Here is a 27,604-nt window from a genome sequence, read left to right as displayed (position 1 = left end):
CAAACGGGATTGCCCTCCATATCAGCAATATGCAGGCAAAACACACAGATATAGGCAGAAGGGAACACACAGCTGAGATGATGAAGCATAGTATAATTCAATCACAGGAATAAAAACACCTTCAGAGTTGTGCTTTTGTCTAGTACAAGTGGACAGCAGAGTGCTTACAGTCTGACCTTGAGGAGAAGAAGTGCATCACTATTCTAAAGATTCAATGCTGCATTCAGGTGAATAGCTCTTGAGATCTTTCAAAAAAGAACACATTCAAACCAAAATATCAATATGTACAATACTTTTTAGTTATTAATAGCAGTATGGAAGTTGTAGTAGTGTTACAGCACATGATACTGTACATCCCTATGATTGAAAGCTGCTGTCAATCTGATCCAAGCTGAAGAACTGGACCATGTCATTGCTTATGTTGTACCACCATAAGTAAGCCTAGTTTATAAATGCCAAGGGCATAACTCCATTCATGTCAACGCTAATAGAAGGCCGTGAGTACAAACCATCGTTAACATCTGTCGCTAGCAGCACATTTATGTTAGTCATTCGCAATTATTAGCATTGTGCAATTTATGGTCTTCCAGATGTTCATACTGTACATGTGTTACTCGACACATGCTAGTGCTAGGTTTTCTGTTATCATTGCCCCAAGCACTTTAAGATGGGCTGCTGCATGACTGCACCATGTGCAGTGCAGTAGATTACCTACTTTATAATATGCATGCAATAGAGGCTCACTGCCATCTACTGGAGTACACTGATAATGAAAAACAGCACAATGCAGCTTCCCTCAGGTCAATTCATGTAAGTGCAGTGATTACCATAAAGTGGATATGTGGATCTGATCAATAATCTATGTACACATAAATAAAAGGACACAAACAGAAACCTTTCTAAATGAGAATCAAGTGACATTAATTTTGATTTCTTTTTAATTTAAAATGTATTTCATTCTGTACAATACAAATATCCAGTGGTACCATTTATTGGTTTTGTTTCTACAAAAAAGCAACAAAAAAAAGGATAAAATAACTTAAAAAGCCCAGACACCTGCAATCAAAAAGCTACCAAATTGGCAAAATACAAGTAGTATTTCCAGTCCAAGAATTACAAAAAATAAGATGAATTAAATCCTGTTTAAATCAGGCTTGGGGTCAATTCATTTTGTACAACAAAAGTGAAGTTCACAAAGAAATGCTGTAGATTTGTACACACCTCTTTAACATAAAACAGATGCTGGTATGTTAGAAGTGAATCCTAAACCACAGTGAGTGTGTACAATGAGAAATAAACCGGTCTGATTTGTTTGGAACTCACTGATATGCATTCATCTTTGCAAACAACAACAAATATGTAAACTGCAGATCGAAAACGCTTGTTTCCTATGATGTGGAAATTAGAAGCCCACAGTATCAAATGGTTTTAAAAAACGAAATCAAAGCACAGTGATTATCCAATCTAAATCAGGCGTAATTTCTCTTTGCACAAACAGGACAACTGGGTCGCCTTTGAATAGTTCTCCTGCGTACTCACTTTGAATGAAGTGATTCAAATCCCGGTTGAATTACAATCATAAAACATAATGCAAGATGCTAAGCCATGTCACCTCGAGATAGTACTCGACAAATTGAAGGAAAGCCATTATAAAGTCACATTTCATGTGTCTTAGTTTGAGAAAATGTAAGGCGCCAGGGATATAAACATTCTTTCGAGCTCGACATTTTTACACTTTTGTCACCCAATGATGACTTAGTACATGTAAAAAATGTCTTGTATCCCACTGCAAAAAAGGCACATTAGAATCTGAGTGGGTTGACCCGTCCAAATGCAAATACGTTTTGGTCACATTTTTGGATTGAATCAAACTCGAAAAAGGTATGTGTATCATAGATGTGGGTGCAGGTACAAAATGGCTCCCGAATCCTCCAGTCTTTTTAAGGCATCAGCTTCATGATTGAGATCATGGTAAGAATTCTGCAACAGAGAGTGTAACAGTATGTAATGACACAGTATGGTAAAACTGAGATTATTTTTGAAGCACTGTAAATGTCCGCTAACCCACCTTCATTGACTTCATGGTGTCATATCCGTAGTAATGGATAGGGTGCCTTAGGCTCTTTGTGTTAGGGTATCCAAAACCAGCAATGTGGACCACATCACAGTAGTTGAGAGCAACGAACACAGCGAGGATCCCCGAGGTAGGATGCACTGGCTGTCGAAACAAAAATAAATCTAATTAAAATTAAAAGCTCACTGCATGAGCTATCATGATACACTTTGGTTTGGATTAAAACAATTCTGACATTGGTCATAGTAACAAAAAAAGACACCGTAGTAGACAGCAAATACCACAAAAATGTAAAAGAAAGAAAGTTTAAAGAGGACATATTATGCTCATGTTCTGGTTCATATTAGTATTTTGTTCCTCTTCTGTGACATGTGTATTGCTTTTATGTTCAAAAGGCTCTTTATTTTTCTCATAGCTCTTTTCACCTTCTGTCTGAAACCAGAGCCCGGTCTTCTCTGATTGGTAAGCAGGTCGGCTCCGTTGTGATTGGTCAACCGCTAAGAGATGTCCCGCCCCTTAGTCACATACAATGCATTTGAACACGAGCCAATAGAAAATCCCTCTGGCAATACCTCTAGGATTTAGTTCTTTGATTTGCAAATGTTTGATGTTAAATAAAAGGTATGCTGGAATCTACATGCACTCGACAGGAGCTTTGCTAGGTTATAAAAGACGTCATTAATTCAGCATTTATGTCTAAACATTGTGCAACTGTTGTGTAGTGAAAGCTTGAGTCAAGGGATTTAAGCAGACTAAAAGACTAAAACTCTTCTGCAGTTCCTTCCTTCACCACTAGATGGAAATGGAGGGCTAGGAACGGCTGCCTCTGACCTGCAAATGAAAACAAAACAAGCCTTCCCCATGTGCAGAATACTATCAAATAATCAGTTTCTCATTACATCCTGCTCTTGTTGATACAGATGTGAAATGTACATATTCTACGGAGCTTTAAAATAAAGCCAAATGGCGGTTATGTAATGTGGAACATGTGAGATTCTCCAGGAACATTCTGAAATGTGCGATAATGTGATCAATCTTGCAATCTTGGCAGGTATGACAAAGATAACCCTCATGTTGTCTTTCAACCAGAGACAAGGTAACTTACACTGGGTAAGTTATATGCTGTCTGCTTGTGGGCACTGTAGTGTTTTAATGCAGTCACTGCTGATTTATTTAACACGGTGCCGTGGTATCTCCTTCTATTTAACGCTACCTGTACCCTTGACCCTGTGCCTGCCAGCCTCCTTAAGGTCTTGGTTGTGTTACAAAATACTTTCTTCACATTAGCCTGTCTCACCCTGAAAACTGGGTCTTTCCCAGCAGCTTAGTCACTGCCTTCAGGCGGCCTCTTCCTAATAAAAGCACTCTCATTGCCAGTAACAAGCAACAACTTCAGGCTAATTTCCAACTTGATACTTTAGAGCAAAACATTAGAAGAAAAAAAAATCACTTCATCTCCAAAATTCGTATTCTATTATTTAGGTTTAAAGGGCACTTGGCTTGGAGGAACATAGTTTTAAATAGATATTCAAAAACACAAAATGTTTGCTACTTATTGCTTTTGACAGACTTTTCTATTCTTGGGGAGTTCAGTGAGAATTTGTTTTTCTGCGTATGGCTGCTATTTGACACTTCTCCATCTGCTATGGCTCTTATCCAAAACAAATACCATACACTGAATGTGTCAATGCGATATACTGATAACAAAAAGTGTTTTAACTGCCTCCAAAACATGTTGACAACCTTGTTAATTCTCTTGAGGAAGTCAATATGGCTATGGAAACATTGCCATGTCCCCTTTATATGACATTACATTTTAATTGTATTCATTGTCCACAAAACCATGGATATTTACAGACAATATTAAAATATATATACACTTGTTGAACATTGTTCTCTAGCTCTCTTTCCCTTCATTTCCTGTCACCTCTCCACTGACTCCTTCACACAAATAATGAAAGTCATCTTGATTATTCGAATGAACTTTTAACAGGCCTTCCTACAATTCATAATTTCTTCACAAGTCAGGATACAAAAAACTAAAATTATTAATTGAGTGTGCAATTCAGCCCAGTAAGAATCCTTCAATGGCTGCCTTTAAGCAATACAACTGTTTCTAAGGAACTTCAAGTTTTCAATATATCCGCTTAAAGTGTTATGTCCCAAACAAATGTTCACATTTCACTGGTACTTTGTTCTTGTGTATACTACAAAGTATTCACCTATTTTGCTCATTACCACGCAATGATTAGGCCTTAATAATGATCCACGTTAAATAAAAAAAGGAATTATTATTGAAGCACTCCCTACTCTTGGAGTAGATGTGAAAAGGAATGCACATCTGTGACTTTTTCCATATTTATACATAGAAGCAATCTCTTTTCAATCTATAATGTAACAAAAAAAAACAGCTGAATGCACCGGTGATTACTTTTTGTAAATGTCATGGCAAAATAATTGTATTTAAAACAATAAACCTGCTCTCTAAGAGGAGGGGTGAATGTCCATTATTGAAACTGTAAACATATGCTGGTATCAATGATACACAACGTCATGCTACTTTATTCAAAGGGATTAGTCAGCGTAAGAGATATAAAAGACAATGAACTGCTGACCCGATGACATCACATCCTCTGGCTAACTCAAAGTCTAAAAGATATTGTAAAGATATCACAGAGCATCTGGTGGTTTTTCTCTCTTTTTATATTATTTTTATTGAAAAGTATACAGCAATATCCTGTGTTGCCCGAAACAAAACGAATCTTGGTCTAGACATAGTGCTCGAATATATTGTATTTTCTGCCGTTTACTTGTTTATCACTTGGTATCACATGATCAGCCTTTGTGGAAAACATATAAGAAAAGATTGGCACTTCAAGGGCACAGACCTCCGCCTAGGCCAAAGGTGCATTCACAGGCTCCTTGGATTATTCAAATTGGGAAGTAGATTTTTCCGATTTTGTCGTGTTCATGAGCTTTAAATTGGAATTAAAAAAACATGGATGCTTCATCGAAGATGTGTTCTATCGTAATGCTTTAACACATTGATAGATATCTCTCTTGTTCCAGATTAACGGGGCATTCACGTACATTTACAAGTCAATAACTCTTATTCCACTTATTCCTACCACATGAATGCAGCAGAAATGCCCTATTTATCAATTTAGGAAAGTCAAAGATAATTTGTTTATTGATTCAGATCCCATGCAACATGTAATGGGTACTTCCTTTGCCCATGCTACACCCTTCTACTAACTTTTCCTGAAATTTGGTTTACCTAATCCTGCTTAATACAGACAAACAAAACTGAGCAGAAAACATCCTTGGTGGAGGTAGTAAAGGGATCATCATCCTACCCCACGGGATCTTTTTAAAGATACAAACTAATGTGAGATTTAATGAGTTGAGACATGTTTGTTGTCTTGTCCCTGGCGGGCTCTTACTGTGAGCAGAGAATTCCCTGTGTTTTTGGCTATTTCCCTCTTGAGTCTGTCAATGATTATCCGTGTTCACAGAGGCAGAGGAATGGGAATAACTTACACATGACCAGGAGATAGAAGAAACGGTCTCTTTCCATCCCTCCCCGAAATGTCACAGTTTCCCAAACAGCCTTTTTATCATATCTCTCCCTTCACTAATGCTTTCCATGTTATCATCAGGTTTCCTCTAAGAGCACTGTTTACGCACACATCAGTGTTAGCGGTGGTCTTCTTCCCACTCCTCTGGCCACAGTTTACTGATTGCCTAAATCATTGATTTCTACCAAACTAAAGTTTCTTTGTCAACCGACTATAGATTCAGATAAGAAGATGTGTTAAGAAATTATTAATTATGATATAATCAATTATTTTATGCAGCCTCGTCATAATTTTTCCGTTGAAAGAAACTGTTCAATATATTGAGGAATACATTAACTTGCTTAAGAGACAGATGATAACACTGGTAGTTGGATTTGAACCTTTGGAAAATGTCAGCCTAAGTGTTTTTCCTCTGTTTACAGTCTTTATTCTAAGCTAAGCTAGCCGGCTAATGGATGTAGATTCATCTATCTAACTCTCAGCAAAAAAGCTACGCAAGCATATGTCCGGGAATGTTGAAATATTGCTTTAAACCTTGCTAAGAAGGGACTGTTTTTAGTTTTATATTGTGTATAATGAGGCAAACATATGAACTGTGTGTTTGTTTGTCTGCATGTGTGGGCGTTGTACTTTTGTGGTATTATTGGCATTGAGTTAATATTCTCAATGTCTCACTTGAGAATTCACAGAAACAATACATTTTCTAGTGTTGTATAAATGTACAAGAAGACCTTTCTCAAAAGCAGTGCCTGCATGTTTTTCCATGTACTGTAGGTATAACAGCTCAGATGTAAGTGTGCAAAATAAGTTTTCTTAAAAGGTCCAGTTTCTCAGACATTGCTATAAATTAGCTAAGAGATGAGCTCTCTACTTCAGGTTGCCTTGATACAAACCGTCTGATAAAGAGATATCCGTCCATAGCTGGGCTTAAGTTCTTTTGTTGATCATTTTGAACAAATCTAAACAAATGTGAGATTTCCTGCAGTGATACAAAAGGCCACATGTACCGGATAGCCTCGATAAGATACTGAAACACAACCTCTTTCCTGTCCTCTCTTCTTTAGGATCTAAAACATTACACAGGATCAATTCGCTGTTGCCCTGAGCACTACTGTTGTTTTTCTTCAGTTCTGAAACTGAAGAGCACCCCACAATGGGACACAGCTGACATTCTGTGTGTATTAGCCTCATGTGGTCGCCAGCACACAGGCGAACACCAGAGCTCAGCGGCGGCCCGGCACATAGTTTGGACGCAGGCCCATGGAGCCTTGGTGAGAGGGGAGAAGGGAGAGAGGGGGCGGGGGTTCATAGTCACCGCTGCAAGCCAGACCTACAAGAGCTGAACACAGCGTTGTGTTTGTGAAGACGGGTGTGAACATAAGAGTTATGTGTATGTGTGTGTGTGTGTGTGTGTGTGTGTGTGTGTGTGTGTGTGTGTGTGTGTGTGTGTGTGTGTGTGTGTGTACACTGTATGTGTGTGTTAAGGGGGTCCTTGGCTATCTGGCAGGGTCATTAGGTGAGGGTAGTATCTGCAAAAAGGAGGTCTGCTACAGTCAGGACTCCTGCTGCTATTTGGCAAATGAAAAAATACCAGAGAACAGAGAAGAAAAGACGGAGGAGACAGAAGAAGACAAGAGGGAAGAATCTAGGTTTACTAGTTTGTTAAGGGAGTTAAATCACTAGTGTTTAAGGACAAATAAATATATTTGCAGCCCTGAATACAGATAATTCTTTCTGTCTTTCTTTATCTTCTTTCCTTTCTTCCTGCAGCAGAACCACCGGATACAGACTACACTATTTTCCTATACTATTTTACAATTGTTACAGGCTGTTACTTTTTTGCATTACTTTTTACTGTAACAATGTTGTAAAATAACACCACGCACTATTTACTTTTTTCTATTCACTACTGGGTGCTTCTTCACTGCTTTTACATGTTCACTTTTTTTTGGACGTGTACTTATTTGTATTTGAATTCTTCTATCTGCACTGTTCACTCTGCTGTAACCACATAAATGTCCCTGCTGTGGGACATTTTCCTGATTCTCATTCGGAAATATATCCCAGTTATTTCTATTGCTTCAGTATATGTTTCCATCTATCTCCTCCTACTCCTCCTCCACCTCCTCCTCCTCCTCCTCCCCTGGCCTTTTCCATACTGTCTGTGCAGATGGTGCAGAGCTCCTGTCGGGCGACCGCCTGTAGGATCGCTGCCTTCCACTGCTCACTCTTCTCATGCATCGGCCCGTTGTGTTTGTACTGCAGTCTAAAAGGGGACTTTTTAGTCCCCTTTTAGACTGGGGGGACTAAAAAAGGGGAGGGGAGGGGACCCCCCCCCCTCCCTCATACTCACTCTTTGACAAAAAAAACGGGCTAAGGAGAGGGGAACAAGCAAAAAGAAATCTTGGATCTGGCCCATGTCAGAGTCGATCCCTACCAAACACACAACAAGCCCCGCTGGGCAGATGGGATGCATGGGCCAGAGAAAACTCACTACATGAGTAATGGCTCAAAATCCAATCAGCTCAGCCAAACAAGTGGGGTCCAATTTATGAAACAAAACAGACCAATTGTAAACTGCAGAAAAAATGTCATGCGTCAGGTTTTCTCGTTGTGCAATCGTTGCCGGAATAGTTTCATGAATCTGTTTATGATTAGGTTTCTTTTGTTTGTTCTGTGTTGTTGAAGTTGTCTTGTCTTTAGAGAGTTCTCACTCCGCCCCAAAAGTCACAAATCATGCTGAATAAAGATCGACTAAACTGTCAATCCAGGGATTTTCCCAGAGAAAACAGCAATAATCATCCTTAGAGACCAAACACTGGTCCTTTTTCTTCTAAAAACAGAGCATCTGGTTGAAATTTATAAAAATGTTCTGGCTTTCCTTCAAAAAACAATTATTTTGACAGGGATTCACAGTGTGGCCCAGAAGAAACGAGAAGCTTATCTTGTAATGATATGCCAGAATGCCAAGCAGAAGCTAATCTTCATCATGTTTTGCAGTAATTGGATCCTAAAAAAAACGGCCATGTTTCGAGAGAAATGCCTCTTCCAGTAAACTGCTTATCACAGCGCTCAAGACGGATCATTGGAGGAACTGTGGCTAATCAGTGGATGCTCCATCCAGCCTTGTTAACATTCATGTGGGGAGAAGTGAAGAGCAGAAAGGGAAAAAGGGAGGTATGAGAGAAACAGAACAAACACGATAGAAGGTACTAGTGGGAAAAATATTTTGAGTTTGACATTTTAAAAGGACTGCCACCAAAGTTATGGTTCATTATTCTCAAACAGACACATGTAAGTGGATCTCTGACCTGTTTGCTCTTGGGTTGCAGAGGGATCCGGAGCAGTCTGTCTGCAGTCTGGTGCAGAAAGTGGGGGTCCAGCACCCTTATTTTACTGTAGTCACCCAACCAGATCTGAGGAGGGCTCCTCCAAAAGCCTTTTCTGACCTGGAAATCACGCATAAACATTGAGAAAAGATGAGACATGGGATGTTGTGAAATTAAAATAAACAGAAAGGACAGAACATGAGAAAAAACGTAGCTATTTTTAGTTGGCCCACAGTTCCCACATTTGCACAACCAAAATGCAATTGAACCTGTGACTCCCTCATGTCTGGAGGCAACTAAATCGATGTGCAAATGAGCCGGTAATGACCTGGCAACTATTAGCAGAAGGAGGCCTTGGGTGCCCCGAGCAACAGAGTGAAGGATGTCTGTAATGGAAACTACATTTATCGCTGAAGGGCACTGGCATCACCGAGGTCGAACCTTTTAAGTATTTGCTCCTGATGTGGATGGCTGGCAAGGGCTGGGAAAGAAGCTAAAAGGAGAGTGTTTATGTGATGCCGAGAGGGAGAGTAAGAAAGTGAGACAAAGTAAGAAGGAAAGCATGTGTGTGTTTGTGTGTGTGTGAGAGATAGAGTGCATTCTCACACATAGCCTGTACCCTCTTCTCGTTATAGAGGATCTCTTTGAGCCAGCGGAGATCCTGCGGTTTGAAAGGCACCAGGACCATGAGCGTGCCGGGCTCGTTGTTCAGACCCGGGTTGTACGAGGCCGACTCAGGGTAGAAAAACCTCATAGTGGTCTTATTCCCCACGTCCTCCTCGTATCCTCTCACTGGGGCATTGTTCAACCTGAGGCAGGGACACGATACTATATTTAGAGACAAGAATTTTCAGGTTTGTTTTGATTTCCATTTTTTTGTAATCATCCATACAGATTGTTTAAACCGCATCGGGACCACTAAAAGGTTGTTGAGCATGTCCATCCTGCCTCATGCTAACTCTGCATTCGCCACATCTCTTTCGGGCAACACATCTCTGGCTTAACATCATATATCTGGATAAGCAGTGTGAGCTTCCTAGAGCTTTCCAAATAAACTTTGAACTTTGTGTAAACAATTTCACATACGAGTCCAACCGAAAGTTTACACAGAAATAGAGAGACGTAGTGAAACCGCAACTTTCGGGTTATATTTTACAGATAAACCTCATTCAAACAACCGTTGACATCTAAAATCAAACAAAATTACTGAACAAAACAGCCTTGGAACGGAGCCTTTTTGAACAGTAACCTACACCGTGTGGCACACTCCATAGGATTCAGTCATTTTGATGGAAGTATGCTATTGCTAACAACGTAATTGTTGGATTAGAATATTAGGAACATGCCTCATTTGGTCAAAAGTCTGATGTAAGAAATGCTAAAGAATAAAATAAGAATAAGAAGCTAGCGGTTTAGTTCTACAATCTAAAGCAACAAAACTACTAAATAATACAAAATCAATTATCTTTTCACGTTGATCCAACAAACAAGTGTGATTCACAGAAGCCACAGTTTCATCAGTTCATGTTTGTTCCATTCTATGTTGACACAAACTAAATATTTGTTAAAACAGGATGTTTTTCCAGTTCTTCTGTCACTTCTAGATAAGGCCTGTCACTTTGCAGAGTCAACTCTCAATCAAAAACAGGTTTTTAAATTACAGTAAAAAATAAGGGCTGCAAAAAGGGCACCTAACTCACAGAGTGTTCAGGCATTTAAAATGTGTTTCATTCTGGGAACATCCCAGCTCTACTTAAAGGATATTAAAGGCATTTTTGCTTTTATTTGACAGCAAAGGGACAGAGTGAAAATGGGGGGGAAAGAGAGAGGAGTATGACATGCAGCAAAAATCCCAAGGTTGAAATCGATACTGGGGACGTGGCAGTGATGTGGCATGCGCTGAAACCTCTCGGGTACGAAGGCACTTCTGCTTTCTTACTCTTTACAAATAATTTAATCTTCCAAAAAACAATTCATAACTTATTCCATGATCAATTAATGAGCCCAAAAGAACAGAATGAGACCGTGTTTGGATAAATCATTAATCTGCGTGTTGGAAAACTTCAAAAAGCTGTGTTTCTATGACAGAGAGAACAAACACAGTAAGGTCAAACTCTAACGCAAGCTTTGAATGTCAATAACCTTGCTCTATTGGCTAGGGAATGATTAGCTTCTGAGAGAGGGATAGATGTGAGAGAAGAGGAGGGGGAAGGGGGGGTGACGGGGAGAGAAAAATGCATTGTGGCTAGGCCAAATTCGGGCTGTTTGAAAGAGGCTTATAAAAACTCAGAATGCATGTGTTCATTCCAAGGCTGTAAAGTCAGATTTGCAGAGTGCCTTTGTCCCTGAGTAAACTAAACACTTTATATTCTCCATTTAAAAAGAACTGAAGAAAGGTTTGTTAATTGCTAAGAGGACAGCTCTGTGTCAGGGTCACACAGTCGGATGCAGTCCATCATTAGTGTACAGCAGAGTGAATTCATATCCTGCTTTAAGTGGCGGGAAAATCTGCACATTCACTATTCATTTTTCATCTAACAAGGATCCATCTGTTCTTAATGTATAAGAACAATCTTGAATCAAGAGGGTGGTTATTGATTAAACATGTTATAATTTGTTCTCACGGTTCAGATATTGTAAGATAAAAGAATGTTAAACATTCTTCTCCCAAAAACAAATACCTTGAAGTGGGATTAACAATGCATCAAAAGTTTATGAATCTTACAAAACTCATAACTTTCTTTCTATCGACAGCATGTCAGATTGCTAATAAATGTAATTATAACTAAACATTGTTTTACTTGTTCCTTGGTCATTAAAACCAACAATTTTTTTTTTTAATTATTAAATATTTTAGCTATTAATAGGGAAAGCCCATTTGAAACTAATTGTGCATTTCAAGTGAATATATCTGCATTTTTCATGTTGTTCTCAGTTTGTATCTCCATGGTTTATTCCACTTATTGTAAGTCACTATGGATAGAAGCATGACCTAAATGACATGTAATGTAATGTCAAATGTGATTGATTTGATCCCTTCCTTCCTGCGTACCGAATCACCACGTCATATTTGTTGATGATGCCTCCCAACGAGCTGTTTTTGATGGCAAAGCCGTTGCCCACGACTACACAGGTTCTGCATTCCAGGCTGAGGAAAAAAACACCACATGCAAACGTGAGTCTTTTCAAGTTTTAGTGCAATAAAAGAAAAAATGTGTGGAGACATAACTGACAACATATTTATCAGCAGAGAAATAGCGCCCGAAGGTGCTTTCTTGACCATAATGAGGGACAGTTATGCGGCTAAGCAGCTACCCATAAGTACCTATAATCACAGCAATGAAGTCATGCAGCAGGACTGACAAAGTGTAACAGGATGTTACAGATCCACAGCTGGAAAATATCTTCAACCAATCATAAGTTTTGTGAGAAATATTCCTGTAGTAGTGTCAATTACCTGTGGACACTACGGCACTAATCCTGGATCTTTAAATGTATTCGAAAATGACTTCTGTAATATAGGAGTTTTAGGCTGAAGTTCGCTCAAACTTACTTTTCAATGTTTTCTGGCACCTGATAATTTGCGGTAACAGCAAGGACTTGCAGTAGCAGTAGTTCTGAGTGGGAAAGTGAGAAAAAGAGAAGTTGAAAATAGCTGATTGAAATCTTTAAAACAGATGTGCATTGGCAAAAAAAAAAAAATCAAAAACTTCCTAGTAGTACTTCAACTGTGAATATCTTTAATCTTGTTTCCTTATTGATTTAATAATACATGACCAAAGTGCAGTCAGTATAAAGATTGTGTGATCTTTTGTATCAAAGCCCTTTGCCCTGATAGCAGTAAGGCATCACTGCAAGCTATGGTGATAAGCCCATTCTGTTGGGGAACTGGGATGTGTGTGTTGTAAAGATAAATACTTTTTTGTAGATCTGTAAACCCAATCTGTAAAGGCATATACATTAAAAAAGGATCGAACATACGCCTGCATACAACAAGCAGGATGATACATGTACTGAGTAAAGGGAGCAGAGGATAACATAAAGTCAACATACCACTGCCCTTAATGCCATAAGGTAATGCCAGCTTTGACAGATGCTCCTTCCAGAAGAAATCCTCCAGCTTCAGAAAGAGCCGAGTCTGTCTGCTAATACTGCAGAAAAAAAAATGTCAGAGCAGGAATTTCAACATGATACTGCAGTGCACAGGGTTTCACTGTATAAATTATATCACACGATGGTTTGCGGTGGAGGATATGAATGAGGCGTAAGACAGCGAGGATGGAGAAAAGCTATAACAACTTTGAAACCACACAATGGACAGACCGACGGAGCTGCCAAACAGAGCCATGTTCATATTGGCACCTGGAAAGCTTGTCTTGACTTTCCCAAATGTTCTGTTATCTATTAAGCAGGTAAAGCAGACTCATTGTAAATAAACCAGCCGTGTACATGATGTCATTCAAGCGTGATTTCCCTCATTAAAATCTCCTGTTGGCATTTCTCTCGCGAGAAGAGGGAGAAAAAACAATAACATTCAGAGAGCCTGTGGAGTGAGACAAATACGGCAGGTTGTAATATGTGAAACAGTTGCTTTTCCTGTGTTTGCTAGCTTCAGACTCCAGCTGTTTATGACCTACTGTCTTTGACTGCGATTCTATCAGACAGTTATTACCCTTGTGTGCCAGCTAGCTCTTCGCAGGGGATCAGCATAAATCTCCGGGGAAGGGTCTAATTAGAGAAATGTCAGTATGATTGCCTTAAAGCCCTCGCTGTGCCTGTAATGACTGATGTGAAAACCAGAGAACAACCAGCCACTGGCTTTATGTGAGAATGCAAATCATGTTCTTTAACTGGGGCAAACACAGGGGATTACGAATCTTGACTGTTTAAAAGGTCAAAGGGCGGGCAGTGCCAGGTCTAATGAGCTAAAGAAAATAAACAGTGACCTCTGAGGAGGCTTGGATAAACCAGATGGAGACTGTTTTGTAACAGAACAGAGCCAGAAAAAAGGCCAACAGTACCTTTTCAGCTGAATAAACTGATAATAGAGCAAGAGAAGCGGCTCAGGACTGTGGAACAATGATTGCTTAATAAGGCAGAACCTGAAGAGGACAAACAAACTATTGTCTGGCCAACCTTGTCAAGAGCTAATTCTGAGCCAACTTGGTTTTTATATTAAGTCTTCCCCTCAGCCATTTCATCAAACATTGAGTCAACTTGAGTAACTGAAATGTACGTGACTTAGAGGAAAATGTTTTTTCATAATAAGTCCTGTTCTTTCTCACTGCTTTTCCTTCATGACTGGTAAAAAGCAGGCCTAACAGTTCTTAGACTCCTGGCACTTTATGCTCAAATAAAAATACTGGCATACCTTCCTCCCCTTAATAAGCCATCCACTCCCTCCAGTTTGTAAAAAAAAAAGAAAACACAGACATGCCATTACTCACTTAAAGTTAAGGCTCTCCCACTTCTTCTGGGTTAGCCAGCCACCACACAGCGACTTGCTACTGTTCGGAGACTTGTTGGTGCCTCCGTAGCTGAAAGACAGATAATCACCACAACTGGCATGAACGTTGCTGCTGAATCCATAAAAACACAGAAACTGGGCCCAGAACATTTAAAAAGTGCAAGAATGGGCATGTGTGAGGGTTTAAATTGACCAGCAGCAAAGACTGCCATATGATGCCAATGTGGGTAAACTTTAAATGACTCAACACTAAACAGACGTCATGAGATTACTTTTTTTCTTTACCAGAAATGGGCATTTCTGTAATTTTGTGACCTCAATACCGAGAGGAACCAGGAAAAATAGACATGCTTGTGTTTGCGTCTGTGTGTAATTACCTCTGAAGTATGGCATAGGAGTAGTAGTATGTGACAAAGGAGATGAAGAAGAAGAGCACTGGGAGAAGCCTAAGGCACCATGCTGGATTCAAAGAAGACAAAAACAGAGGCAAAGGTACAATAGTTTAAAAAAACTGAATGATCAAATATAGCATACAACCAATGCTTAGTTCAAAGTGAGATTTATTTGATGTTACAGCAGTTGATGTATAGATTGCTGTAAGGAATGACCCAATGATAGAAAATAAACCACTCTAATTGTGATCCATTTAACAACACATTCAACTTTTTTGAAATAAGATACTGCTCAAGAGTTGGCATCCCCTTAAACACAGGTGTGAGTACCAGAATGGGTACTGAAAAATGAAACTGAAACTTTACTAATGTGTTTCCTGCATGTGCCACTTGTTATTTAGAGATAACGGCACAGGTCTACAAGAAACGATCCCCCACCTGTTATGGTCTCAATTTGTACAAATACAAAATGTTTTAATGGAAATGGAAAAGAAAGATTCTTTAAAGTGGACCTATCATGCTATATTTGAATAATATATTGTAGGGCCATACCTATAAGGTATATTTATACGTTTTATTTTTCAAAATACCAAACAGATCATGCATTTTAGCCATGCCTCATTTCGCTCTATTTTGCTCTCCTCCACCCTGTCTTTGCATGCGCTGCAGCTGACCACGCCCCCCTGCAAAGGAGGGGGCCGAGTTACGAGCGTCGTGTTACCATGCTGTTACCATGCCACGGCAACCTCTCATTCCCCTGATAGGTCAGCTCCGCCGTCCTGACGTCAGAGGAATGTTCAAATCTGGATCAGTTTTTATCAGATCCGTTGCAGCCCCGTTTTTAGAGATTTGGGTATGGAGGAAAAGAGAGAGGGTTGTGTTTTCTGACACTTGGTGAGTTCCCTGGAACACCGGGGACACATATTCATTATTGCTTTTTATTAATTCTACCGTGTTGTGTAATGTTTATTTATACTGTTCATGCTCACTGCTTGTAGCACTTCCGGATTTGAAATCAAATATGAAGTGCTTTATAAATGGAACCCATTATTATTATTATTATTATTATTATAAAAGACGTACAAAAGTGCATTTTGCATGATAGGTCCCCTTTAAATGAATAGGCACAGCATCGCACAAACTGTGAAACTGAGACTGCATTTAACTCATCCTACTTAAGGAGCAGTACAATAACTACCTGCCAAACCAAACAAAAAAAAATGATATCATTACACTCTACGAGCGTCTGTACTGGGTTAACATACTGCCATTTATAAAGGTGATATTTTCATCTGTCTGTCCAGGGACTACAGATAAAAACTAGCCTCTTGGAATGGAATGTTTATGTATGTCCCGGTTAAAATACATTAAAATAACTTTTTTTGAATGATGACAGATCCGTTTTATTGAGTACAGGGACCTTCATGCTTTTTTTTTTATCTATTTTTATAAAATAGCTTCTTGTAAAATCCTCTCCAACCTGTCTGTCTAGTTTCCATGACCATGCATACACTTTCTAAAATATGAATAAACGGATACTAAAAAAAATATTCCAGCATAAGAACTTAATCTGGGAGTTCATGGTCTAAGTGTTAGATGAAAATGAAAAGATTGAAACCACCTATGTATTGTCCAATGTAGCCTAGTGTAAAGATGACAGCTGGTTATAAGTGTTTCTTTTTTGTGTGTGGAGGTGGCACAGACTATTTCTTAAGTATACAAACTAGTACATTCCAAATAAGTAAGATTGAGAGATTTAGTGACAGGACATTTTTTATGCTAGAACAAAATACAGAAACCTTCAGATCAACTGCCGCTCCAGGTTTTGTTGAAAATGAATCACTGTGGATGTTTTTTGTTTGCAGCATAAAGGCAAGAGCCCTGCTTTACATTAAGAGTGAATAACCTAAAAAGCATCAACTTTATGTTTTTTTCCCACAACAATTTAGACAAAACAGTAAACAAGACATGAGGGTTTTTCTTGCGTAAATGTTGTGTGGCTAGAGCAACAAAACTGATGTTGCAAACTGTAAGTGCAGTGTCATTCTGCTCTGATGATTTTGGATTATCTTAATCTGTGACCTCAATCGTCACAGATACATTTCTGCTGATTTTAAAGACGTGATAAAGGTAACAGATGGTACTGATCACAGGTAACCAATGCATATAACAAAAAGTAATGGTGGTTAAAATTAATCTGAGCATTAATCTGTGAAAACATTTGCATTTTGGTCCTTGATTCCTTAATTAGACATATATCAGATGAGTGTTTTACTGAATATCAAGTGAGAGAAATAGTAATGAAACATCCACTTCAAAAACACCCACGGCAAAAGTTCTTACTTTTAGTTGCCTTCTGGGACATGTTCACGTGCTCCTTAGTCCTCTCCTGTCTACACAGTGCATGATTATCCTGGGGAACAGGTACAGAAAGCACAAACACCAAATGTATAAAGACCTCCTTCAAACACTGCTGTGTGAATGAATGGTGTTGAAGAGGTTGTGGGTAAAGAACCATAAAACGAAACACACAATGGTTGGTTGAGGAATGAAGTCAAATAAGATGCAATGCTTGTTCTCATAGCACGACTCAGATACAATCATAGTTAATGGGAGTGGCGGAGAACAAATCAATGAAACGTAAAAAGACGTCAGGAGTGTGCAAAAGAGAGAGAGACAGAAATAATAAGAGAAAGAGAGAAGCTAGGAGAGAGAAAGGCAGCAGATGAAGGCCGATCATTTTAAGAGGATCATACTAGACTGTTTGATACTTGGTCCCTGAACTGGGGGGTGATCCAACTGCATCACTTTGGCTTTGGCACTGTTGCTTGGGATAGGTCAGATTACAGTTAAAACCAGATTAAAGTGCGTGTACTGTTACATACACATGTCTACTTACTGTACCATGCACTTGTTATCCACAGTCTTTCTGATTTAGGGACCATGCATACCACCCAAATGGCTGCAGAACATGCTTAACACCGCTTCGGGGCGAGCCCATCAGAATCAATAGCTAACTGAAGCAGCTGAATATCTATTTTGAGATGGGCTTGTGTGCACATGTACTTGCTACATTGCAACAACAGTAATGTAATACCCCTGTAGATCTACCAGTAAATCAGCACGCCCTAACTTGGAGACAGCGAAGAAGCGGAAACCACATGATCGATTAACACCACCACAGGGACGCTCTGTATTTCACTTCCCTACAGTATAACTGGCCACTCGAGCCCCTCCTTAAAAGGCCAAACTCTGATTTCACAACACTCGCTTCCTCTGAATTAGGGTGTCATTTTTTGGTGTTGTAGAGGGTGGGTTTTTATCGTGATCCGGATATCAGGCTGGGCTTTGTGTGTATCATCATTTATTGTTTAAGGAAATGATGATAACACAGGAGAATTTCTAGAGAAGCAAACTCCAAAGGAAATGAGCAAGATGAGTTTGTTCCTCTTGTTGTGTGATTGGCTTGAATTAGGTAGCAAATAATCCAACGGTTATGTGCCTTTGCTCATGGTCAAGCTGAATTGAATTATTTGCTCTTGAGTTGATTAAAACAATTAAGTCCATTGACAGACATGTAAATGTTGGCATATTTCACATGCTTTTATACAAAGTAAAAGACAATAAACCCTAATGCAGCTAAAGAGTTGATAGAGATGAGTGTTTCAGATTGGTACAGAATCACCAACAAACTTCTTGAACGTATATACTTTCAAAATATTGCAAACAATAGCTTCTCAGGGAGCTGTGCAGTCACCACAAAAATACCAACAAAAACAACAATATTACCACAGAACATCTTACCTTTTCCCTCTTTCATTTCCAATGAATATGTCCTCAGTGGTACAGATGCAGTGAGTCTGGGCCTCTCCCTGTAACAAAAGCACAACCTGATCTTCAACAAGAGAATATCTGTGTGTCTTTGTACTAGATTAGGGAACTAAAACGCAATTGTGAAATGAAGAGAAGGTTGCACAAACAGGAAACAGCAGTGATGCATGGCAGAGATCTAGATAAACGATATGGTTTGTATGAATGCCAGTCAGTGGGGTGAGGTCAGGGCAGTGGCTGCTGGTAGAGAGATAAAAGTTGCTCAAGGAGAACAAAGAGCTGATCAGAATCAGGTAAGAACTTGTTGTTAACCTGGTTCTGGTCTGTTGAAGCAGGCTGGTTCCTGGAATAAGGGCCTGGAGGCCACACGTAAACCCCAGAGATTGCAGCAGTTTTTTATTTTGTTTTTAATCACATTTTGTTTGTGCTCCAAGGCTTGAATGTGTGTTACTGGAGAGCCTTAAGACACCTACCGGTAATTAAAACCTCAAGATGTTCTCCTTATGTGCTCTTTTGACTGCGTACGGAATAATCCTCACACAAGGGAACAGGGATTGATGCAAGAGGACAAAACCTGTGTTAATAAATTAAATACATTGAAATCCAGAAATGTCATACAGTCTTGAAATGGGCTGATATTCTTCCATACTTAATAGTATAGAATACAGATAATGCTGAGAATGTGAAGATTTGCTCGGATTAGGACAGTGAGTTGGACAAAACATGTAAGTGAAAGATTCCACTGTTGGCATTTGAGCGGTATTCTGACATGTTACAGTCAAATTTATGGCAGAATAATTTGTTGCAGCCCTACATATAGCCCTTTCCGGTATAAAATACTTCCTCTTTCCATGAGGAAGTTACTAGAGCCTGTCATACTGTAGCTCAAAAGACTGTGAAGCACAAGAGGCAAAGGGCCTTCCCCAGACACTACAGACAACACATACCGGAGCAGCACAATACCTGACTGGCTGTGATTCAGCATAGGGGGCCCAACCCTTAAGATGAGAGGGATATGAGTGTGAGATTTAGTCCTGAAATGCCCTTCTCCACAAACAGCATTGCTTCAAGTCAAACCATGGACCACCGAAATGCAGACAGACCACTTAAAGAGCTTAGTCACACACTGTAGTGATTAAAGATGAGTCAGGCAGCGGAGAGGAAGTCATTCCCGCAAAACCAGGGCATGGGATGAGAGAAATGTTTATTGGTTCCTTCCTTTCAAAATTCCAGGGAAAGGTGAGGGCTGAGAAGGCAAATACTATGACTGAGCATTAATGGAAGATAGTCTTGTGTTAACGTATAGCTTAGTAAGAGGTTGACAAACAATCATTACATTCCCACTATGGTAAATTGACTGCATTTATACAGTGATGTTCAAGTCTTTGCAACTCCTTAAAGCGCCAATTTATTACAAATTAAATTAATTTTGAGCTATTGTGAGACGTCACCATCACGACTTGTTCTGGCACCATTAACACACGTCGAACAAAGACCGAACAGCTTTATTTTTAGATGTAATGTGTTGGTTTGAAATGGATAAAATACTTGCAAATCCGCCAGCAAAGACATAAATGGTGACCCGAAATGACCTTCTTATCCAACCCCCTTTCACGTACCATCTGATTTAGTCAACCACAGACACAATCTCTAAAGAAAATCCCATGTGGGTCCCGCTCACAATAGAAAATCCACCTCTAAATGACATACAGTAATCCCAGAAATGTAATCCATTCAGAGGGGCTCAATCCGCCCCATTTTTAACGCCACGAATGCTTTTATGAAGAAAAGGATTCAAAGGCTATAATCAACGCTTTTATTCCCGACACTTGAGTTAACATTTCACAATAGGAAGGAACTCAACCAGAGCCATGCAAAAACATGTTTCCCTTATTTTTTCATTTCATTTAATCGTTTATTTGACGAGGGACAGTGCACATTGATGAACATTTAAAACAAATAATGCTTTAAAAACGTAAACATGCCGGATTTTAGCTTTGAGCTAGTTTCCATCCGTAGTCCCTCACGTACAACATTTAAGATTATTGCATGACAGCTTGTCGACTCATACTGATCAAAACACAAAACAGTCAATCTTATTTAGCCAGCAGCATTTGATTCATACTTGTAGTCCTGTCTCCTTAAGGATATAAACAGAGCGCTCTTTTGGATGAACGAACTGTAGGTCTTACTACTTGGAAACGACATTGGAAAATTGAATTGTAATAGGTGTCGTTAAAAATAGAAATGTACTTATATTTTTGTGACTCATGAGGTATATGGTCGTCCACTAATGGATCCCTAGCCCCTGCAGTAACATTTCAAAGTGTCCTTGGGCAAGATACTGAACCCCAAATTGCTCTTGAGTGGCCAAAGGTGTGTGAGTGCAGCCTCTGCTTCAGTACAAATGTGTGTGAATGGGAGAATGCTGACATGTGTATGTAAAAGTGCTTTGAGGTGCCGCAAAGACAGGAAAGTGCTATATAAATGCAGTCAAGGTACCATTCGCCATTATATGAGATCAATGTGCTAATACTATCAGATTACAATCTATAACCTTTGCTCTGTTGTTGGATAGCCTTAAGTCAGTTTATATGTGTGTGTGTGTGTGTGTGTGTGTGTGTGTGTGTGTGTGTGTGTATGTGTATGTGTATGTGTATGTGTATGTGTATGTGTATGTGTGTGTGTTTACAGTCTTGGATGACTCTGTAACTTTGTCCTACCATTACTTTAGGAGTCATCTGGTCTTAATTAGATCTAGCCAGGAGAAGTTTTTCTCTGTTTTATTTTGGCAACAGCTGATCATTTCCAGTTGGTCATCGCAAACTCTTCACACACTGACATATTGAACCGGGGTTACATCGTTTGGCAATACGATCCTTCCCGTCTGCAATGACCTACACATTCGGGTCACACCTGCAGGTGAGTGTTTGTAGCTGGCTGTATATTGCACTATGCTATACAACTATGATAAGAACAATATAGCTTTTTTTTATAGCATGTTAGAGCTATAAAAGTACTTTTATAGCAAGTACTTCTTCCGGAGGCCGTTTGATAAACTAGGAATTTTAACAGCACGTCTTTTTTCCGTTTTTTCCGTTTGGATGGGTTTGGTAAAATCATATGGGAGTCTAATCCAATAGGGAAGTAAAAGCTACATGCGGCTACATGTCTATAAAAGATGTAAAGTGAATTGATGATACCAAATACTACTACTAAACGCCTTCAGTTTATCCGTTTTTTTTTTATTATCAACTAATGACTTCAAGAATTTGTCCAAAATATATTAATAGAGAGAGAGAAACGTGTAATAAGAAGAGCCATTTTTTGTCACAGTACATACGGCTGGATTAACCCATTTAGGGGCCTTAGGGCAAAAAGAGCCATTGGTCCAATCAACACTCAGCCTAACCCTAACCCTCATCCCCACCTCTCTATACATTGCGTGTCCTTTAAGTAAAACACATCAGATTTATTAAAAACACTTTAAATTACAGGTATTAATACAAGATAGATAATTGATGATAATGCAGTTAAAGCTCTAGCTAATATTGTTATTGTGAATTCAAGCAATTTGCCAAATCACCAGAAACACAGTGAACACTGTAGTCTAGCTTTTACATTCTGTTCTCTTATTGGGCTGAAAATGACAGCACAAGAGTATGATAACATTTGCCAGTTGTTTTGAGGCCATGTGTGTTCATCAGATTGTAAAAGTAGACATTACTGCAGATGGCAGATGGTGCCGTTGCAGCTGATATGAAGTTCCCATGAGCTAAATACCTCTAAGCCCTATTAAATGCAACATCTGTGCAGAAAGTGTATCTCTTATAGCTGCTGGCTGCTACTGTGACCTTATACAACCCCATGAAACAGCAGTCTATCTATCCATCTATATATCCATCCATCATTCTATCTATCTATCCATCTATCCATCTTTGTATCTATCTCAAAGATATAACTGCGATTCAAGTGTTCACTTTGTCAGAACAATACCACTTTTTCTCTATAATCTAGGTTGGCCATCCAGGTGAGCTACAGAAAAAAACATATTTTATCGTTTCAACAAAAAGCCTACTGTAAACTTCAGGTTGAAATAGAAAGCAGACATGTAGCCCTTCGAGGAGACAGGAATGAGAGACTGCATGATATGTGTGTTTTTACCACAATAAACTATAGATAATATGGATTTAATGCCCCCTTTTAGATGATATGTTTCATCAGGTTTTAGGTTTGTTGGCAAAACGAATAGCATTTATACTTTTTGACAGTTTAGTGATTTAGCAGAACATAAAGATATTGTAGCTAACCTTCAGCTTTTCAAAAATATGAGCTGGAGAGAGAGACTGAGAAAAAGAGAAAAGTGGAGAGCAGGAAGAATAGATATACTTCTGATTAAGAGTGTAAAATCCCATAAAGTGAACACATGTTTATTTGTGGAAATGTTAGCTATTTATTTTAATGATAGAACTATATATATATATTTTAATTTGTTTTACACATACATGTACATCTTAGGCAAGGAAACACATTTTATTGTTCAGGAAAATACACAATGTTTGGATTATTATAGGTTTAAGAGTTATTATACCTATTGGATTATTACTTTTGACTATAACAACACCTGGCTGACATTGTGTGCCTTCACTGCTCTTATGGTCTTTTTCATTTTCCTGTTGAACGCAGGTGGAGAAAACAAAACTCCAAGTTTACTTCGAAATATATAAAGAAAGACTCTGCATCTATAATCAGGAAATACAAAAGGCACGACAATCGTTCTTCTCTGACATCATTACCAAAAATAAAAACAACTCACGTGCCTTGTTTGCTACCGTCGACAGACTAACAAACCCCCCAGTGTCAGTAGCTTCAGAATTTCTATCCAATGATTTTGCCTCCTTCTTCACTGACAAAATCATGAAAATTAGACAAGCAGTCAGTTCCTCTGTATCAGGTATAGCAAATGTGTTGTCCCGGTGTCCACCTAAAGTCAATACAGACATCATGACACAATTCCGTCTGATAAATGCTAATAACCTGGAAGACATTATTCAACATCTGAAATCCTCCTCCTGTAGCCTCGATATTATTCCGACAGGATTTTTCAAAACTGTTTTTCATTGCTTGGCCTCAGATATACTACACATAGTAAACAAGTCTCTCCACTCGGGTGTATTTCCACAGGCCCTGAAAACTGCAGTAATTAAACCGCTCCTAAAAAAGCATAACCTAGACGCAACCGTAATGAATAATTACAGGCCAAAATCAAACCTTCCCTTTTTAAGCAAATTGATTGAAAAAGTTGTTTTTCAACAGTTGAGTAATTTCATGTTTTTAACTGACGGTTTTGATGTGTTCCAGTCAGGCTTTCGACCAAACCACAGCACTGAGACTTCTCTTGTTAAGGTCTTAAATTACATCCATTTAAACACAGACAGTGGCAGAATATCAGTGTTAGTATTATTCGATCTCAGCGCTGCCTTTGATACTGTTGACCACAACATATTGCTAGACCGTCTAGAAAACTGGGTGGGAGTTTCAGCAACAGCTTTAAATTAGTTTAGTTCCTACTTAAAGGACAGAACAAACTTTGTCTCAATAGGCAATTACAAATCAACCCTGACAAATATGTCATGCGGGGTTCCTCAAGGCTCCATCTTAGGACCTTTGCTTTTTAATATCTATATGCTACCACTTGCTCAAATTATTAAAAAGAGCGATCTAAGCTATCACATCTATGCAGACGACACCCAGATTTATTTTTAAATTACACCGGGAGACTACTCTCCGATTAGAACACTGAGCAAGTGCATTGAGCACATCACTGACTGGATGACTCAGAACTTTCTCCAGTTGAACAAACAAAAAACTGAGATCATTGTTTTTGGAGCAAAGAAGGACCGATTAAAATTAATCGCAGAGCTTCAGTCAGCAGACTACAAAGTAACTCATAAAGCTAGAAATCTAGGTGTAGTGATGGACTCAGACCTGAATTTTAACAGTCACATTACAACAGTTATTAGGTCTGCATACTACCACCTGAAGAATATCAAGGATTAAAAAACTAATGTCGCAAAACTTGTCCATGCTTTTATTTTCAGTGGACTCGACTACTGCAATAGTGTATTCACAGGGCTCACAAAAAAATCCATCAGAAAGCTGCAGCTGATTCAGAACGCCGCTGCTCGAGTCCTCACTAACACTAAAAGAGTGGATCACATCAGTCCGGTTCTGAAGTCTTTACACTGGCTTCCAGTCGACCAAATAATTGATTTTAAAATACTACTGCTAGTTTTTAAATCACTAAATGGCTTAGGACCGAGGTATATAAACGATCTCCTGCATAACTATGAACCATCCAGGAGTCTCAGGTCTTCTGGGTCGGGTCTGCTCTCTGTTCCAAGAATAAGAACTAAACATGAAAAAGCAGCGTTTAGCTACTATGCCCCGACAATCTGGAACAAACTGCCCGAATCGTGCACGTCCGCTGAAACACTTCCTATTTTCAAATCCAGACTAAAAACATATCTATTTGCCGCTGCTTTTAATTGAGCTGTTCATACTCACACTGCAGTATGCCTTTTATTCATGTATTCTGTACCTGCTGTGTTTATTTATTTATGTATTTCATTAAATTTGCTTTTTTATGCAAATATAAAGCAAAATTCAAAGTGCTTAAAAAAGTGCTTTTTTAAGCACTTTGAATTTTTACAATTCAAAGTGCTTTTTTTGTAAAGCACTTTGAATTGTCGCGTGCTGAAAGGTGCTATATAAATAAAATTGCCTTGCCTTGCCTTGCCTTGCCTTGTTGTACCACTGATGATCTTGACACCAAACAAAACAGGCAAGCAAAACACCTTGCCTTGTTGTACCACTGATGATCTTGACACCAAACAAAACAGGCAAACAAAACACTGGCTCTAGCTAATTTACATCACCTGTACACACTGTAGTTCCCTGACCATCTGATACACTGCCATAACGCCAGAATTGAGGAACTAATACAAAAAAATAAAGGCCTTTAAAATCACTGTGGTGCAACATAGAGGACTTTGTGTAAGAACAACTGCTCCATGTACATATTAAGGGCTCATTCTAAACTGGGGGAAAAAAATCCTGGTTTCAAGGGATTATACACTACTGAAAACATTGTTGTGAAATGTGTGTTCAAATTCTGCTCGATCCCCCAAAATACCACACACTAGCCTTTTTAAAGAAAACTAAGAGAACATGTATTTAAGAGAAGAAATTAAAGAGTTGCTGCATGAGGCCCAATGTTTCACTGTTGAATTAGTCTCATTTGGCCATCTGGAGGAAATCTAGTTTAGCCTGTGACATCAAGGTTTACATAATAATCCTCATTCACAACAAAGAGTTGAGTCAACCAAACAAAAAAGTTGCGAAACCCTCACTAAAAAATCTAAAAGGGAAATGTACTAGTGGCAATGGATCAGAAAATCCATTTGATTCTCCATTATCTCAAATGCCGTTAACATTTCTGTGCCAAGTTTGTACATTCCCCATGCTGTGATGTCAGGTCTTATCACGCTGATTTACGAAATGATCTTCCTCCCACCAACAAGTTTGATCAAGATTTGCTCTACACTTTAATAGTCTGACTTTAGGGTGTGACATACACTGCCCTGATTCAGCTGGAGCACAGAGCAAGAGAGTAAGGACGTTATGAAAAGGTGTAGTATTGAGCCACCATGCTTAACATTTTGATTTACTTCTTCTGGTCTACAGGTTAACAGCTCTTACATAAAGTATTGGGTTTCTATTCTTCTTTTTTGAAATACTGAAGGATCCTGGGAGATTGTGTCCATGGCTCAGTTGCCATGGGAGAAGTCCCAACAGAACTGGAAGGTTTTAAGTATCCCACCTGAGGACACTGAGGCTGAGAGATATAAATGGAACAATAAAAAAACCCTTCATAATATCCCTTCTAAGTTGTTGTCATGTAATGCTTTTGTTGACACTAAACAAAATTAAACAAGTGGCTTTAGTTCTTGCAAAACTAACCTGCAATAACTGATTATGTTGCCTAAAATGAATGTAGATAAGGAGAGATGTGTGTTCAAATAAAGTCAGACTGCAACCAAACTGATTCAAGGACGAGTGCTTCCCAGCAGTGGCTGCTGCAGGGAACAGAGGGTAATGTTATGATAGCAGATGTCAAGTTACCTTGTGTACAAAAGCCCCATTAATGCAAAACATCACAGGTAACATGGGTTTGCAGCAATAAGCAACACACAGAACTGATGCTTCAAAACTATCTACATTTCCTGTCTCGTGTTTTTTTACTGTAACTTAAATTCCACTTCAACTCAGATTCTATGTCACAGATGACAGGGAAGGTAATTACTGTCTCTGGATAAATCAATTCAAGAACATGTATCATTATCTTTCACAAATGCAGTAGTCTTTTTAAGCTCAGTCTTCTATCTGTCTATCCATACAATCGCACAAAACCAGACACACACTGACAAAATGTGGAAATCAAATCTCGTCGCAAGCCAGCCAAATTAAATCTAATATCTTGTGATCAAGTGAGGCCACTTACATCAGATCGGTGGTCCCATGCCTCCCAACAGGCATGTAGAGAAACTCCTAACACACGTTAGCTCGAAAGGGTCTTACTTACCAGCAGCGCTGCCCGACAGATGAGCTTTAATCCGTGGAGCGAGCCTGTTGTACTGTACAATGATTTAGGACCAAGTTCACGTTGCGTTTGGTGACACGCTGCGTGGGAAATCGAGAGATATACCCAGCTTGCAGCGCGCACACAAACCCGAGTAGAAGCTGTGACAGGATGTGGAAATCAAAGTTCATCCCTCGACACCATTTAGAGGAACCATGGCGTGGTTTTCAGTAGATCTGAGTAGCATGAACTCCGCAGGCACATATAGCGGTTTGCTTTCTCACTCTGTTAC

The 27,604-nt window shown here is 39.1% G+C and overlaps 1 protein-coding gene across 1 annotated transcript; it reads right to left on the bottom strand.

Moving 5' to 3' along the window:
• Positions 1–914: 914 nt before the first annotated feature.
• Positions 915–27,604, bottom strand: st3gal4 (ST3 beta-galactoside alpha-2,3-sialyltransferase 4). Its single transcript, XM_034114718.1, has 12 exons — positions 27,316–27,604; positions 18,645–18,712; positions 17,184–17,253; positions 14,826–14,907; positions 14,429–14,518; positions 13,035–13,132; positions 12,535–12,598; positions 12,034–12,129; positions 9,601–9,790; positions 8,964–9,101; positions 2,069–2,218; positions 915–1,980 (listed from the first exon to the last, which is right to left on the bottom strand). Exons 3-12 carry the CDS (start codon positions 17,203–17,205, stop codon positions 1,891–1,893), a joined length of 1,020 nt encoding a protein of 339 aa, XP_033970609.1. The 5' UTR covers positions 17,206–17,253; positions 18,645–18,712; positions 27,316–27,604; the 3' UTR covers positions 915–1,890.

The sequence above is a fragment of the Trematomus bernacchii genome, unplaced genomic scaffold (genome assembly GCF_902827165.1).
Source record: "Trematomus bernacchii unplaced genomic scaffold, fTreBer1.1, whole genome shotgun sequence".
NCBI lineage: Eukaryota > Metazoa > Chordata > Actinopteri > Perciformes > Nototheniidae > Trematomus > Trematomus bernacchii.
Note: the sequence above shows the minus strand (reverse complement) of the source record. Positions and strands in the feature narration are given on the sequence as shown.